Raw genomic sequence first — 17,104 nt, 5'->3', positions numbered from 1 at the left:
CAAATGTAGAAGTTATAAATATAGAAAATAAAACCCATTTTAAAAGATTTCATAAGTAACCTGACAAAACTATAACCATTTTGTTACCAAAAAAAAAAAAAAAAAAAAAAAAAGATAGCTATTTTCTTTTTCTCTTCAAAGGAATTTGTTTCACTTCAGGCCTCAGCAGAATCTCCAATAATGGTGAAAAAAAGGGTTTTTTATGGAAACTAGACATGTTTCTATGGTACATATGTGTGAAAAAACATATACTTTTCTAGATAATAAACTAACTTTAACTTTTATAAAGAAAAAATTTCTCTATGAAATAACTGCTCTTATAATAAAAGTATTTGTATTATTCTCTGATGACAACATCATCAAGAATATACAGCTTTGGTAAACCATTTTATTGTACAACTGTATCATATAGACTGGAAAAAAGATGAAATTGTATTGTAATGTAGTAATTTTTGAAAAAAATCTAGCAGAAAAATATATCTATTACTACTTTTCTAGGCTTGTCTGTACCCATCTACTGGAGGGGTGTATGAAACAAGGTTCATTATTCTAACAATGCTTCTTTATGATGAAATTCCGTGACTTATTTCACAACAGCCTTGAAAACTCCAGGCCTAATCACTTCCTCTGATGATGGATTTTATAATGTAATAAATACTATTGCTTAATTTTGGCAGAGAATATGGTGTTCTTACTTGCGTACACCTTTCAAGTCAGAACTGATCTGCAATGAGCAGTACCACAACCAATATAAGATAAAATATTAACTTTTTGGTCTGGTGCCATGTCACACCCCCCACTGCAATTTATTTTCACTTGACTCCAGGCTTGAATGTTAATACCCAGGTCATATTCAACCTGCAATCAAATACTTTCAGCTGACTAAAAATTCAGATCAAAATAAAAAACCAGAAATGTTGGCTTTGAACCCACATTCACTTTAGGTCAAGCCCACATCTGTGATTTCACCTCCAATATTGAATTCAGATTCTGATCACAACACCAAAAGCTATTTCAATCTGTTCAGGTGTCATTTAATAAACTAAGCTATTTGCTGTTTAAAAGATCACAGAAAAAACCCTATTGATTTCTTAAGTCTCACTGGAAGCCCTTGAATAGAAAGTCCACTGGGTCCTTGTGGTCCTGGAGGTCCTTGAGGTCCAGGAACACCAATTTCACCTCGAGGTCCATCTGGTCCCTAAAGTAGCACAGGACATAAGTTAAACTCTTATCATATGGACAAAGGCAGCTTCTGTTTGAAGAATTAAATACCAATAGACTCAAAAACATCTGAAATATGAGTTAACGTGATTGAGCAGTTAGGGTTCAATTTAAAACTGTCTGGTTTCTTTATAAATACTAAAAAAAAGGATGATTTATGCTGTGAAAGCAGCATCCTGGATTTTATATCTTTTATCAAGGAATATACAGGACAAGTACTTGTTTTGAAAAAAGCCACAGCAAATGCCAATGACATTTCACTATGCTTTTTCCTCAAAAACACCAGAGACAATCTGGAATTCATTTCAAGGTTTCCATGCAGCAGAGATAAACCAAGAACCTGTGCATCTGTCAAATGTAGGTTGGTGTACAAAGTACCTTTGGACCTGGATCACCACGATGACCTTTGGCACCTCTAACACCTGGACCACCCTGTAAAGCACAAGCACGGGACTCACTGAAAACCAAAACTCTCAAACAAGTGAAATCCAGAGAAGCCCAAACAGATTCTTCCTGTTCCTGAATCAGCATTCAAGAATCAGTAAATATCCTGTCGATATCCTTCCACTGGAGTAATTAAACTGAGAACACACTTAAGTGTGGCCATACACAGGAACAGATTTAAACACAGATGTGACTACTTTTTAGAGCCAAGAATGCACACTACGTAAGAATCAAAATAACAATGAAAGCTACAATATGGATGGAAATGTAGTCACGGGTTCCCATCCAGTTGCTGAAACCTCCTGCACATCTGTCTGTTCTCACCAAAATCAGATTATTAAAGTTTCCAGAAAAGTCACATTTTTGAGTTTCCAAAAAGGTCAAGAGCATTGTATCAGAAACAGTGTGGCCAGCAGGACCAGGGCAGTGACCATTCCCCTGTACTCAGCACTGGTGAGGCCACACCTCAAATCCTGTGTCCAGTTCTGGGCCTCTCACTACAAAAAGGACATTGAGGGGCTTGAACGAGTCCAGAGAAGGGCAACGGAGCTGGTGAAGGGACTGGAGCACAGGTCTGATGTGAAGCAGCTGAGGGAGTTGGGAGTGTTTAGCCTGGAGGCTCAGGGGAGGGCTTATCACGCTCTACAACTCCTGGAAAGGAGGCTGTAGCCAGGTGGGGGGGTCGGTCTCTTCTCCCAGGTGTAGTAAGTGACAGGATCAGAGGAAATGGCCTCAAGTTGAACCAGGGGAGGTTTAGATAGGATATAAGGAAAACTTTCTTCACAGAAAGGGTTGTCAAGCTTTTGAACAGGCTGCCCAGGGCAGCGGTGGAGTCACCATCCCTGGAGGTGTTTAAAAAACATATAGATGTGGCACTTGGGGACATGGTTTAGTGACAGACATGGCAGTGCTGGGTTAATGGCTGGATTCGATCATCTTCAAGGTCTTTTCCACCATAAACAGTTCTATAACTCTGTGATTCTAATGACTCAGGAATAGTTTTCGCCAAGGACAACTCCAGAGTCTACTTGACCTACACCATGGTTTAATGTGGAGCTATTCTTAGGTAAAATGCTCTTTTGCACATTTTTCTCTTTTTGCTTTCTTCAGCAATGCCTACATCTGCTCATCATTTATTAACCAACTGTTGCCTTTTTTGTTACTATCATCTGAGACACTGGAGTACCATATATCTATGGATGGCTGCCATGAATGTGTTTTGCAAAAACATCTACATGTGCTTTCTGTTCTAGGACAGCATAAATATTTTTTTTTCTAATATCAGTTTCCCTCTTCCCCCACCTGACTATATTGCATAATCTCTTGGAATATGAGCTTTACAGGTATTGTGCCCATCTTTGTACTCAGAAAGGACCTTGTACAACTAGACAACGTAACTGAATAGGACTCTTTAGGGGCTACAATAAGTACTCACAAAAATAACAGCAGTTAAATAAAGATATAAAAATAGAAAATGGGCTTATATGCAGTATCTATGAGGCTTTAAATACGAATGCCAATAACAGAAATGTCTGGAAATGCCAGAGCACTGCTGCTCTTTAGTGAAGGTATCATGACATGGTCTTCGCATGTGTGATCACGGAACAGTTTTCCACTACCTCTCCCAGCTCCCTCAGTCTTCTCACTTCCATCCCACAGCTCTATGGCCATGACCCTTTCCACCATGGCCAGCTCTGAACCAAAAATCTCATCCCATGTTCTCCAAGGAACCAAGTTCCAATTGCCAGTTGCAAAATTCCAGATACTCTGCATTCCCACCCACTGTCCTTTGTCCTTCCTCTGCCTTACTCCTAACTCTGAGACAAAAATTCCTCAGCACAATAACTGCAACTTTTTAACATAAACAAAATCACAGTTTTCTCCCATTTTGTTCTCAGAAACAGACTGCATTTTTGTAAGAATATATACTTAAAAATAGCCTGATGCTGAGCCATTAAATCATATGCTTTCAGATTCATGCTGGAGTTGGCACACTAGTCCATGTTTTGAACCCAGTAACCCTGCTGGGTAAAAGCACAATTTCCAGAACAGCATTTATTTAAGACGAAAACATCAGAAGAGGCCCTCTCATTTTTCTCATAAATTTGTTTTGGTGGTTATTCCCCAGCACTGCTAAGCTTGTGTGACTAATTTCAAATTTTTCTTTTTTGTGCTTCTTCTTTTTCTAGCCAAAAATTCATGTTATGCCTTCTTCCCTTATTTTGAATAACATCTTAGTAGCCAGTGCTTTCCCCCACAAACGTGTCTTAATCAGCTGTTATCAAGACACCTTCTTATTTCTTTCTAATATTCAAAACCTATGAAGCACAGAAAGATAATTTTTGCAATTAAACTTCTACAATCCTTCAATATTTTTGTCTCCTTCACGTTCTTCAATTCTGCAGCATTCCTTTCAAATGCAGGCATTAGTTTTCAGTGATATCTTGTTTTTACTTAGTGTGGGGAACTTCAGACAGCAGGATCAAATTCTGCCAAAGATGAAGCCATAAAAACAGTATTCCATGAGGAAAATTGCCAGATAATCTTAACTCTAAACAACACTTTGTCTTACCCGAAGTGATGCATTTTCTTAAACATTAAAAATCCTTTCTGGAGTTACTATCCCAAACAAATGGAAGCATTTTATTTGGAGTTTTTTTAGCCTGATGTCTAAAACTGGCTACACGGTAGGATCCTGATCTCTTAAACAGAAGAATCCTTGGCTTGGAGAAAAGTCACATGACATTTTAATGACTTGGAGCACTCCTGACCAGACACAGCACATGTGACTTTCTGACTTTTGGTTGGCGCAGAGATGAACACTGACTTTATTCTTTTGCTCTGCTTTTTTGTAGGCCTTGGATTTCTTTTTTTTTTGCAGAGTTATGCCATCTAACTGTCTGGCAAAAAAGCAGCACTTTTAACAGGCTGAGTTCCAGAATCACATATTTGCCTGCCTTGGCAGTGATTTTTCTGCTTGATTTTAAGCTTCCTCTTGCCTGGCAGTATGCTATTCAAAACACTGTTAATCCTAAATGTAATATATAGAAGTACATTATTTTACTGCTGGGTTAAGCCTTAGCAATTCCTGATCCATGTATCTTTTGAACTGTAGTAATACGCATCCTTCCAGTCAAATAATTTTCAAACACTTTTAATTTTACTGTGATATGTGGTCAAACTACTCAATTTAAGTGACATTTTCATGTGAATTATCCCATTGTCTTTTTTAAAGAACACAAACCGGATGCTAAAATATGGAAATTAAAACTGTAATCAATACTTGATTTATAACCTATATTCAAATCGGAGAACAGAATAATTTCTCCTTGCTTAAGATGCAGCTCTTCAGTGAATTTCCTCTTGAATTTCTTTCCAGGTTTTTGTACTAGGGCTTAAAGAACAGTTCTTGCAGAAAGACTGAACTCTGACTTGTCAATAGGATTAATGGCTGCTAGGACCTACTATGTGAATGCCTTATGTGCAAGTCAATTGTGTTGTTAAATATATATCTCATGTAATTTGTGTACTTTAACACTAAAACCATTTTCCTTTACTTTCTTCCCTGACTCCTTCGTTTAACAACATGCCTTGGAGCATCCAGGACACAGTATGAGCAGAAATATACACAGTTCAAATTTTTTGCAAGAGAGCCTCATCTCAAACTCAGTTAGCAGGCAGCCCTAAAATGCCGATTAGATTTATCTAATTGTAACAGCAAAAACACATGATCATTCTACAAATATCCCAGTCAGGATTCTTGTTAAACCAAACCAATAATGAACCACTGCAAACAGAGCCTGTGACTTTTCTAAATTGATAAAAATCAGACTTGGGATGCAAGATTGAGTTCTCAAAATTTAGTGGCCTGTATCTCCATTGTCTGGTCTAATTCATTGTCTGAGTTTCCACACGCCAATAAGGAGAAAGGATCCATCTAAGATACCACAGTGACATGGAAGAAAAGTTAAATAACTGTCTTCTACAAGAGACTATCTAGTTCCACTGGTTACACAAAGAACTTAAATATAGACTTACTTTACATCTACAAAGCAAACTCTTAATGAGTGCCATTAAAATACCACCACTAAGCATATGTAAAAGTTGTAACAGTGTACATTTCATCATTCACTGGAAAATTTAAAAAAAATGAAATTCTACTTTCCACAAAAGCAGATTATTTCATTCTCTCTTCCCTTCATTGCTCTTGGATAACTCTCTGCCTCTAAGAACTCTCAGAAGAACCTGTATTTCCATTCTACTTTCCAATAAATACCATACTTAGGTAGGGCTTTTAAGACAGAAAAGTCTTCTTTCATCACGTACTACACAAGTGGCATTGTCATGCTCCATATCCTTAATTGATATGAATACTTTAAATGGAGCATTTCTGAAATCTAAACTCCAAGCTACATTTAATGAACACGTGCTAGAGTAGACAGATAGCAGATGATTAAAAATTTGAAAATAAATGGCACTACCTGTGACATATCTAATGCTACAGACAGGTAAAAGGGTTCCAGGTCTAAAAAATACCACAACTGCTTCAGCATAATACCTCTTTACATAATGTATAGCATCTTTGATATCAATTGAATATATTTTATCTCTTTAGCAACACTTGAAAGCATAATTTAACCTTATCAGTTATACAATGGCAGTATATTCACGTTTTGGAGTACAGGTGGCCAGTGGACCATTTGGTACAGTTCACTGCAAAGCTGAATAAAACCTTACCGGTGGTCCAGGAGGTCCAAGGGGACCCTTATTGGCTTCTGAACAGGAACAAGCATGAGGAAGGGCAGGGCAATTTTCCTCATCTCTCTATGAAAAGATTAAGATAGGAGAAGAATGATGTCCAGAACTTCAAATGTTGGGTATTTTATCAATCTAAGATACAGTACTTAGTAAAGTCTAAGTTATAGTACTCAAAAGCACCTACTTGATTTAGAAAAATACATCTTATTGACTTTCAATAGGACAAGTAATCCAAGCAGAGCTGGGCTTTTTTGAAAACTTTTAAGCAGCCATTTCCAATAAAACATTTGTCTCAATGAAGTAGAAAACAAAAGGTAAATTCTACAGTTATTGAAAGAGGTTTCTTACCAAGCCAGGAAGTTCACAGCATTTGTCTCGATTGGCCCATGAGGTAGCACAAATAATGTCAAACATCTGTAACTGCAGCTGTTTCAAAACAAGGGTGATGTACAGTATGAGTGTTAGGTGTAAGATCAGTGCAAAACGGAGCAAGCAAAGCCACCTTGATTCAAGCACTCAGATTAGACAAAGGCTTTTGACTTTGAGCAGCAAGCCACAAATACCTCACTTAAATGGCAAATCCACTGCTTTTACCAAATGTGTATCTAACCAACTCATCTGAACTATCAGACATTACGTTAATTGAGCAAAGTTGTTCAAGGTTAAATGCTGCATGCATTTGTTGAATTATCCCCCACTCCTTGTTTAAATTCCTTATTTTGCCCAATGGTGCCTTCCAATGTCTTTTTATAGCAAAGAAGACATAAAGAGTCAAGCGAAAGAGAGCTCAGCTTCTCTGAATAATTCCTCTTAACCCTCTGGTCTGCTGTTCAGATTTTATCTGGGACAAGGTCTTCTGTAGACTATTACTTATACTGGAGCTGAGCCACAAATAATATTTCTCTTTTTTTCCAGTTTAATTTTACTTTAGAATATGCCCTCTCTTACCCGTATTATCCCCAGGCAACGATAGCTTAAGAACGGGGAAAAGCTTGCTCAACACATGACAACATTGGCCAGAAAAGAAAATTCCCATCACAGGTCTGGGAACATGGTTTGGACAAGAACTTAATCTGCAAGAACACACACATTAGCTAAAAATAGGGGTTGCTACATACTCAGAAACAATATACTAAGTAGGACCCAATGGTAAAACAAATTAACTCCTTTACAGCCTTGACTGAACAAAGGGGTCTAGAGAGTTGAAGCTTTCTTCTGTTACTATTTCTATTCTTTTTCCATGCCTTGTTTATGTGCATATTGAATAGAGAGTGGTATGGAACAGAACATCCCATTAAATTAACCCCACATGTTAAAATATTCAATGAACTGCTAGAGATAGAACTCTGGGTTTGTTCCCATTATTTTCAGGGGTATTATTTTGCGATAAGAGCAGAGGAATGAATTTAAAATTTTTCTTAAAACTGCATTGCTTCTAAAGCTGTTAAAATGTGCACATATGTGCACCTTTGGTTTTGCATCATTTTTTTTTTTATAAAAGTCAATTATTATATTTTAAATAAAGGCATACTTTCATAAAAATAGACATTCTTCTCACCTGCCAGCAGATTAGCTGGTTTCTAGATTTGCTGTACTACAGGTGCAGATACAATGAGCTGGCACCATGCTAAACAGCTCAGACAGCTGAAGTGCAGCATGAAGGCAGCTTTTGGACTCTGGGTTTGGCTCCACAGAGACTCGCCCTGAGTCCAGCAAGTCTGTGTCCATGTCTCTGTCAAATGGAAGCTGGCTCCACGTGGAGCCACTTAGATGCCTCCCTCCTTGCTACACATCCCTAAGATCCTAACTCCAGGAAGCCTCACTAGCTTGAGTGCAGCAGCAAATGAAAGTGCATGCACACACTGCTCTGGGACACAGAATACCTGAGCATTTGCATGATATTGCACTTAAGACAATCAGACATCCTGGAAATGGGGTGCAGCAACACCTGAGCTGGTTGTGCAGAGAGCAGCTTAGGTTCAGAACTTAAGTTGTATTGCCATTTTCTTCCATAACCCAGTCCATCCCATGCTATTCTGTTATCCTGAACAATGGAAGGCTGACAGCACTGGCAAAATTTATACAGTCCTTCACGGGCATGTACATGCATTCATTTTCTCTGGACTAGGCAATCTGGACATCCATAGCAATAAAGTATGTTGGTGTAAATTAAAGAGCAAACAGACATTTTCTGAAATGCTGTATTCATCAACCAAATGCTGGATGATTCAGTATTCTTTTTAAAAAATATTATGTGGGTTGCTCTGACTCAAGCTAAAACCCAAAACAAAGCTTTCTTTGCTACTGTTAAACATTTATTCATAACTCTCTGCATTCATAGTAATTTTGCTTTCTAGATATCCAGCCCTGCAAGCAGAATCAGTAAGGTGGAAAAGTCCTCATCTAACCAAGCTACAGCTCTGCAAATGTTTCTCAACAGCAGCGCACGTTAAACAAAACTATTAACAAACAAATTAAACAAATTAAACAAATTAAAGTTCAAAGAGGAGGAAACATCAATAAAGAGAAAGTCTGTGAATTGTAGATAATGTTTTAAAGTTGGACGTTTCATTAGGGTCCCAATCAGGTTTCATTGCTCTGGCTACAATCTAATCCTCAGATGATTCATTCAAGAATGTTAAAAGGGTTAGGCACCTTGAGCCTAATCCCCTTTTTGTTCTATCTATCTATCTATCTATCTATCTATCTATCTATCTATCTATCTATCTATCTATTTCTGCCTGTTCATTTTACCATTGCACACTGTATGCACTGATGGCAAAAAAACCCTCGTACAATTATATTGCCTCAAAATTGAAATGTCTGGCAAAATCCAAATGACTACACTGTATTGATTTATTTTTAAAATACACTAAAAACATTCTGAGAATGCTAAACTGTTCAATGTGAACACAGAACAGAACATCCACAATTTTATTCTGAAGTAACTGCCGGCTTACTTTTATGTTATGTAATAAGCATCTCTAAAACTAAGAGACCTACTAATATAGCAGCTGTTCTGAGAACCTCTATCCTGCCTCCTACTAGATTCCTTTGATGTTCTCCAAACTTTGGAGTAGGAAACCAACTCGTTCATGTCTTAAATGTGACTATTCACAGAAGTACTACTCAATATAAATAAATTGTGCAGAATGGAGACTTTAGAGGATGATATTTGGGTGCTTTCTTGATTTGTTTCTAATTTGGTGCTTGTGGTAATACTCAAAGATGGCTTAACACTACTAAAGAACTTTCATCTTCATCTACACATTTCTAATCTTATGTCAACTTTACAGTTCATTTGAACAAAATCAAATATTTCAGTGAGTGGGAAGTCTGAATTTTCTGAAGTATAGATTCCTAGGTTCTGACAAAAGACACATTTCTTTCTACTTCTTTACAAAGCCTTCTCTGATTCCAAGATTTCCTAAGTCTGTCTTTTTCTGTTTCTGTTGGCATGTGACTACAAAGGTTTCTCTGTGTAATTGTCTTTACAGGCTTCATATAATTATTATCCATCAGTTTGAGTCCTAAAAGCTCTTTTTTTTTTTGTACAGAGACATATTCTGAGGGCTTATTTTTTACTAAACAAGAGTATTTTCATAAATTAACAAGTATATACATATTTGAGATCTCATTCCTATTCAAATCAGGCCTTGGTTCAAGGTTCACATTCTCTGCTAAACTCATTCGAAGGTCAAAAAAGTTCAAAGAAAATTACCAAACACTACTACACACCAAAAAAGTCAAAACCCTCCAGACAAAACAAAGTGGAAAGACTCTCATTGGTTGTCCTGCAAAAAGAATAATCAATTACTGCTTCTAGAAGAATAATTTCAGAGGAACGAATGAGCACTTAAAGTGGGGGAGGGGGAAGATCTTTCACACTTAAAATGTCTTATATTATAAAAGAGCTAGGTATACTAAGATGGGAGCTTTTTGGGATCATATGTGCCAAACCAGTTCAATTTTTTAGTGGACAGTGGGTTAAGGGGCAAACAAAGAATCAGAGAGAATAACAGACATGGGGAATAAATACAAAATATTTAAAAAAACAAAGTTTAAATAACTCCAGGCAAAGGAGTTATACATTGTATTACTCTATGTAATTAAATTTGGAACACAAGTCATATCAAATATATCAACTGTGTTTACATATGTGTTTGAGAATAAAATTTCAACAATGATGATCTTATGATTTCATTTATCAAAATAATAAAAAATAGATTTTGTCCAAGTTGACAACTACTGCAGGCTTTTGCAGAATTTCTGAAATGTTGGGACCTTATTATTTAAAATATGAATTCACTTGGCTTCAAGTTAAAACTAACTGCAAAGATCCCATGCAGTTGTTTTTTAGGCCATTTTAAATGTTTGAAAGAACTGTTATTGTTCCACTCACTGGTGCAGAATTGTCTCTTGGTCCTCTGGATCTCACCATCCTCCCCAGCACTTCTATGCCATCAGAACTAATATTCCCCGCTGCATTAATGGTCTTCTCGCCCACTTGCTTGCAGTCAATAATTATCTTGGCCGTGGTCTTGCTGATAACAACATGCAACTAAGCAAAAGAGAAGATGCTGTAACATACAAAGGAGCATATGGGATATATCTGTTCTTTCCTTGGGAAAAGGGGGGCATTTTTTGAAATGAGCTCCTAACTCCATGTTTTCTAATGAAACTCAAAGAACACTCCAAAGCAAATAAACTAGATGACCTCTAGAGGTCCCTTCCAACCTGAATTATTTTATGATTGTAATCTGTTTAATGAATTTAGTTTATTTTTCTAATTCTGGAACATCTGCAAAGAAATTGGCAACTTACATAATTTATTCAGTAAGTAAATAATTTGTCCCAACAGAAGATCTACACAATGTTCATATACCACTCAGATCCCACAGAACCCTTGATTTGTGTGGTCATTCCTTGTAGAGAGCATTGAATTTCACCATAACAGCCATTATAGCCAGCCACGTGCAAGAGCCAAAACTAAGCAGTAAAATTTAGTTTGTAAATTATACATTGACAGCAAAAGCTGTCATAGTGAAGTTTTTACACTGAAAGAATCAGATCACACCAAATGCAGTACAGAAAGCAGAGCACAGCAACCAAGTTCTTTCCTTCTGCCTTGATCACACGCTGTTGTCCTTCACTGATGCAGCAGACACTCCCAGTAGGGAGGACTAGCTACAACTGTCCTGTCACAAAGAAACTCTCAAGGTTTTCGTTTGTTTGTTTTGTTTAGGAAAGATCCAAACATCAGGGAAAAAAGTCTTTGACAAAAGTACCCCCACAACAAATAGGTGCTACAATCCCAGCACTACTTCATCTGCTTTCAGAAAGAATGTCCTAAGTTCTCAAATAGCAAAAGAAAGTTCAATGTGGCATAGCTCTTAAAATATATTTTAGAGTTACAACTCTGATGAAAAAAGGATTTTTTTTTCTGGACATTTTATTTTGAGTGACACTGCCAATCTAAATCTTAAAAGGAAAAGCTGATTTATTTCTAAATTACTTTTCTAGACAAGTATTTTTAAATGAACTCCAAAACACAGGCAAAAAGTATGAGATGAAAATTGAACACATCAGCTTCATGATAAAAACTATGATTTGTTTAATGTTAATCTAATACTGCAAAGAGACTTATGACAGTAAGGTAGGTAATGCATAATGCACTTTTTTTGGCAGCAGCTGACCTCATGAAAGATGATTTTGAAACATGAAAAACTCCCAAGCCTTTATTCAGAGTGCTTTTTTTCCCTATTGCCATTACTAACCTTATGAAAACTCCCATAAAATATCTTCCTTATTTCAGGGCCTTCAAAAGTCACAGTTTGAAAATCTCCTTTGTAGTCATAGTTAAAGAAAGTCAGAGTTTTACCACCATCTGTGTGAGATCAAAATTAAGAGCTCTGGGTTAAAGAAAAGACCTAATACAATATTTGAAAGAGTCAATTTGCATTTAACAACTCAAATGTTAGCAAAACACATTCATAAACAACATACTGACCTGGAAGTAACAAATTATATCAGAGAAAAGCTCTTTCCTGGTTTGACAGGAAGGATGAACCAATAGTTCTGAGTCTGCCTCACCCATGTCCACCTGGTCCTACTCTCCCATTAGTTCTCTGTGGGAGCTGGACAAGAAAAACACTTCCTCAAGCCAGCTAAATGCCTCATTCCCACCTATTTCAAGGTGACAAACTGGCAGCTATGAAGCACAGCTATCATAGTATCTTCATCTTCTCAACAGTAAAACCTTGTAAATTATAATCCCTGTTTCACAATTGTGAAAGTAAAACCGAGTAGAAATGAAGAGCCATCAAGAGTTCATGTGTGTGGTTCTGACTCTGCTATTGACCAGACTGCATTGCCACTGCATATGCTCCCAGTACCACTGCCTTATATCAAGACAGAGTCTATTGGAATCAGATTCAAAGCACTGGAAATTTTAAAAGCAGATGTGTCTCTCACATCAAATACATCTAGTACAGATCTTCAGAATCCAGTTTAAAGCAGTTAACTCAAAATTTGACTCTAAATTCAGTTAAATTGAATCTAAAAACCATGCATTAGAGATTATCCCGTGCCAGATACAGGTGGTTGTTCTGGTAGCAGATTGGAACATTGGCAATAATAAAACTAGACACAGAATGAATCATTTGTACAGTTAAAATCACTGATAAAACACAAAATACATACTATCTAAAATAACTCCAACCAGTGGTTCATATGCTTCATTTAAAATCTCCCAAAGAGCAAATGGCTCCTGAGGTGTGTCAGGGAGTATCCGAAAGAGAAACGTGATGGTGTAGTCAGAAGGGAGACCTTCAGGATGCAAATACCTGGAAGAGAAATAATGTCTTTGAAACTCAAACAACATTAAATCTGGTGATTTACTCATCAGAATTTCGCTTGACATGCTTTCTATTACTCTATTTCCTGATAAATCAAGACTGAGAAGTGATATAAGTGGATAAAATCTACTCAACTTGATGAGCCTAAAAGAATACTTATGGAAAAAGTAGAAGTTATCGTTTCCCTTGAAATTTACAAATCTGACTCTAAAAATTAACTTTTTTTTTATTTGAAGATCAAATCCAAGGCCAGTTGGAAGTAAAGCTGAAATTAATTATATTTAAAGCTTTTAACAAACAGCAGCCACTCTCAAGACCTTTGCAACTGTCTGATTTAAGAGACAATGAAAATGGAAATTGCTTGGAAGACCAGTCTCAATAGACATGTCCTTTAAACCATTATAAATGGATTAAAATTAGGAGTGACAGACTGTTATAGGAATCTTTACAAAATATAGAGATGGAGTTTATAGATTTCAAAGCCAATACAAAAGAAAGTGAAGTCAGAACAGATCATATACTGAAATAAAATCTGGTTTCCCAAAATTTTTGCAGAAGAGAGAGGAAGTTTATGATATAAAAGAAGTATGTTATTTTATGTCATTTCCAAAAATTCACTATTTCTTACTTCCAATTTGATTTAACCTTTTGTTGTCAAATCCCAAAGTGAAACATTTCAACAAGTGTCTGAGATAACTGACTGTATGTTAAATATTAATTATTCTGATTCCTTAAAATGACAGTAAGGGGATCTGAAAGAAGTCTCAAGAGCTATTCAAACAATTTATTTTCCCCAAACATGACCCATTCCTTCTTAAGTGTTTCTGGCACATAGAAGATGTATAGATACGAATCATGCTGAAAAGGGAGTTAAACATGGTATCAGTATATTCTGCACAGTGTCAGTAGATGCTCAAATGTGATGTTACACTGCCCATTGCCCATAGAGAAAGAGAGGGAACTCAATAGGTAAAAGAAAAAGGCCTTTACAGTGTTTCCATTGTACAGGAATGAAAGGCAATTCAACAAGCAGGGTGGATTAAACACATGGTTTGGGTATACAGAGCTCAGAAAGGAGAATAAAATTAATGACATTCAGAGCACAGATGAGGTGACAAAGTCAAGTGGTATTTTTCAGACGTACCTGTGGATCATCAAAAGAAAGGTGTTCTCTGAACCGTGAAAAGGAGTGAAAGCCTAATGAAGCAGTAAGACTGGGCTGGGGTGGCAGCTAGAGCATAGCACATAAATGCAGCAGATCCAATTAGAAAGAAGCAGAAAGGGGAAAAAGAAGTGAGAAACACTAATCCCCTGACATGTCAGTCCATCTAGGCCCAGGAGGAAACAAAACAAGGAGAATGTGAAACAGCACCAAGAAGTATAGCTCCAACTGGGACACAATAGCATAATCCCACATTCTGATATTATCTAATATAAACCTTCAATTTCCCACTGTTTTTCTTTCTTAATTATCCTAGCTAAAGAATATTTTTTGTTACACCTTCCCATATGTAATCCATCTAAGCCACTGCTTCTCTCTGGTGCCACTTAATACAAAGAGGGGGTCTGGACTGAGAGGAAGCCAACACAACATAGACATTGTTCACAGAAGAAACAGAGTTTCATCACTTCCTCTCTGTGGAACGACTATAAAAGTTCAGTCAAGGGGTTCTTCATTGTCTCTTCCATAACCCTCCCAAGATACAGTCCTTGTGACTGAAATGTCTGGCCTCCCAGGAAGGTACTAGATGGGGTTCACACAGACCCACTTCAACACAAGGGGATAATCTTCCTTTGTAACCAATGGCTGGACACAGACTGCAGTGAAAGTGACTGAGGACAGTTGAAGCAGGTTCTCATTCTGACCTCTGCTTCAAGGACATGCTGAACTCCATGACACTTCAACTTGCATTCCAGAGGCACCTCTCACAGACTCCTGCAGACTGGAATTTGCCCAAACATAGGCCTGCGTGAAATTGCCAGGTGTTACACAGACACAAGACTGAAACTGGCTCATGGGAAACCCAAAATAGCCAGTGGGCTTACCTGCTTTTACCTACAATTGCTAATTTTTGAATTAAACTGACTGAGGGCACAGAACACCAAACACTCTTCCTATTCATCAGTATAACACAGATATACACTAGCACCTCTGCTCTTCTGACTTAAAAATACTAGTCCCTGAAATAAATAATTGCCTGCACTAGAAAATTATCTCCATGTGTTTTGGGAGTATTTATATGTGAATACATACTTGGTTGGCTGGGACACCAGAGCATCCTTGTGCAGTCTATAACATGGGAAAACATTAAATGTACCAGGTTCCATGGAAACCCCTTCCACAGCTGAAAACTCCTTTTCAACCAAACCAAACATTTCCATCATTTTAAATCCTGGAAGATATCAAAATATATATTTTATTAATTTAAATTAATACTGCTTTAGGGGAGACCAAAAAAAAGACAAATCCAACTGTATCAAAGAGTTTCATTCTCCATATGTTTAATACCTGTTAGCATGAAGGGAAATTTGCCTAATATTGTGAAAATAATGCAATGAAAGCGATTCCATAAATCATAAACAAGAAGGAACGGAAAAATACTGTACCTGCAAAATTATTGCCATCTTTAACTACCAGTGGGCAGGCTGGAAAATAAGAAAATATATATTTAAGACTACAAGAGATGTCCCACTGAGTCGGAACAATCATGCACTCAGCCCTAAACTCATCACTCTGTCCCTAAGAGCAGCAAAAGGAGATGCTGGTTAGGAAGGACATGCAAACCTGGCCACTTTCTACTTCATTCTGTTGATGTCTCTCAGGATCCCCAAGAGTTGTAGCAAAGATATTAAGGGATACATAGCTGTGTGCTCCATATAACATCTTTTTATGGATTTCTTGTCTGTTAATTTCTCTAATCTTCCTTATAAACCTGTCTTCACAACCCCTTCAGAAATTTCAAATTTTTGGAAAAAAAAGTAACAAATTCACAGCCTGCTGCATAAAATAAAGTATGTCTTATATTGGGGTTTAACCAAGTGTTCCCTAATTCTCTGTTTTCTAACCCCTCTCAAGTTCAAGTATTGCAGGTGACATTCTCTGTACCTTTTCAAATTCCACAATAGTTTTCATGAGCAAGAGAGACCAGAACAGAACTTAAGATGTGTGCTCACATTTTAAATACCTGTAAATCTGGTTTATATGTTTCTTTTGGCAGGGAAGAAAGCTTACTAGTATCTTTCAGGGAAGGTGCCCTGGGAAATCAATAAGCATAAAGCAGCATGTCAACGAAATATGGCATCCCAGGATACTCACATTTGAAGATCACTTTTAGAAAACAAGCACAAGTGACCAATAAATGTTACTGCTGAGTTCTGTCAATGTTCAACATTCTCTCTACCACTGAAAGCAGAGCTCACAGTCAGAATCTCAGGTGGTTCACAAGCAACATTATTTTTGCTTACCAGCTCTGGTAACTCAGTCTCACATTAACTCACAGTCCTGTGCACAAGGACTCCTCACAATCACAAATGATTCACACAGTGCCTGCTTCCTGGTTTATACACAAGGAAACACATTGTGGGCACCCACCTAAAAGCATGTGAATTCCTGACCTATAATCATTTAGGTGTTGCTCTGGAATATCTATCGCTTAATTTTCATAAAGAGACTGAAGTGTGGCTTTCTCACACTTTTTCTTGAGTGTGTTTTATTCTTTTGCTTAGGTTAGAACTCGTCTACTTTCTCTCATAATACAAACATTAATGATTGGATGTCTATTAATAAATTAACCATGTGACTTGAGTAAGAATGAATGTAGCTA

At 37.1% G+C, this 17,104-nt stretch overlaps 1 protein-coding gene across 7 annotated transcripts in view; it reads right to left on the bottom strand.

Moving 5' to 3' along the window:
* The window catches only part of COL14A1 (collagen type XIV alpha 1 chain), a 115,161-nt gene that overhangs the window by 21,265 nt on the left and 76,792 nt on the right, over window positions 1-17,104 (bottom strand). For all 7 annotated transcript variants that reach the window (XM_069005391.1, XM_069005393.1, XM_069005392.1 and 4 more), the window contains 9 exons: window positions 15,888-15,926; window positions 15,535-15,673; window positions 13,126-13,268; window positions 12,201-12,310; window positions 10,826-10,984; window positions 6,772-6,849; window positions 6,403-6,489; window positions 1,600-1,653; window positions 1,103-1,198 (listed from right to left, as the gene is read on the bottom strand). In XM_069005391.1, the coding sequence (XP_068861492.1) occupies window positions 1,103-1,198; window positions 1,600-1,653; window positions 6,403-6,489; window positions 6,772-6,849; window positions 10,826-10,984; window positions 12,201-12,310; window positions 13,126-13,268; window positions 15,535-15,673; window positions 15,888-15,926 (905 nt within the window). The remainder of the gene's footprint in view (window positions 1-1,102; window positions 1,199-1,599; window positions 1,654-6,402; window positions 6,490-6,771; window positions 6,850-10,825; window positions 10,985-12,200; window positions 12,311-13,125; window positions 13,269-15,534; window positions 15,674-15,887; window positions 15,927-17,104) is intronic.

This window comes from Aphelocoma coerulescens, chromosome 2 (genome assembly GCF_041296385.1).
Source record: "Aphelocoma coerulescens isolate FSJ_1873_10779 chromosome 2, UR_Acoe_1.0, whole genome shotgun sequence".
In the NCBI taxonomy this organism is placed as follows: Eukaryota; Metazoa; Chordata; class Aves; order Passeriformes; family Corvidae; genus Aphelocoma; species Aphelocoma coerulescens.
This window is presented reverse-complemented; position numbering and strand designations above follow the sequence as displayed.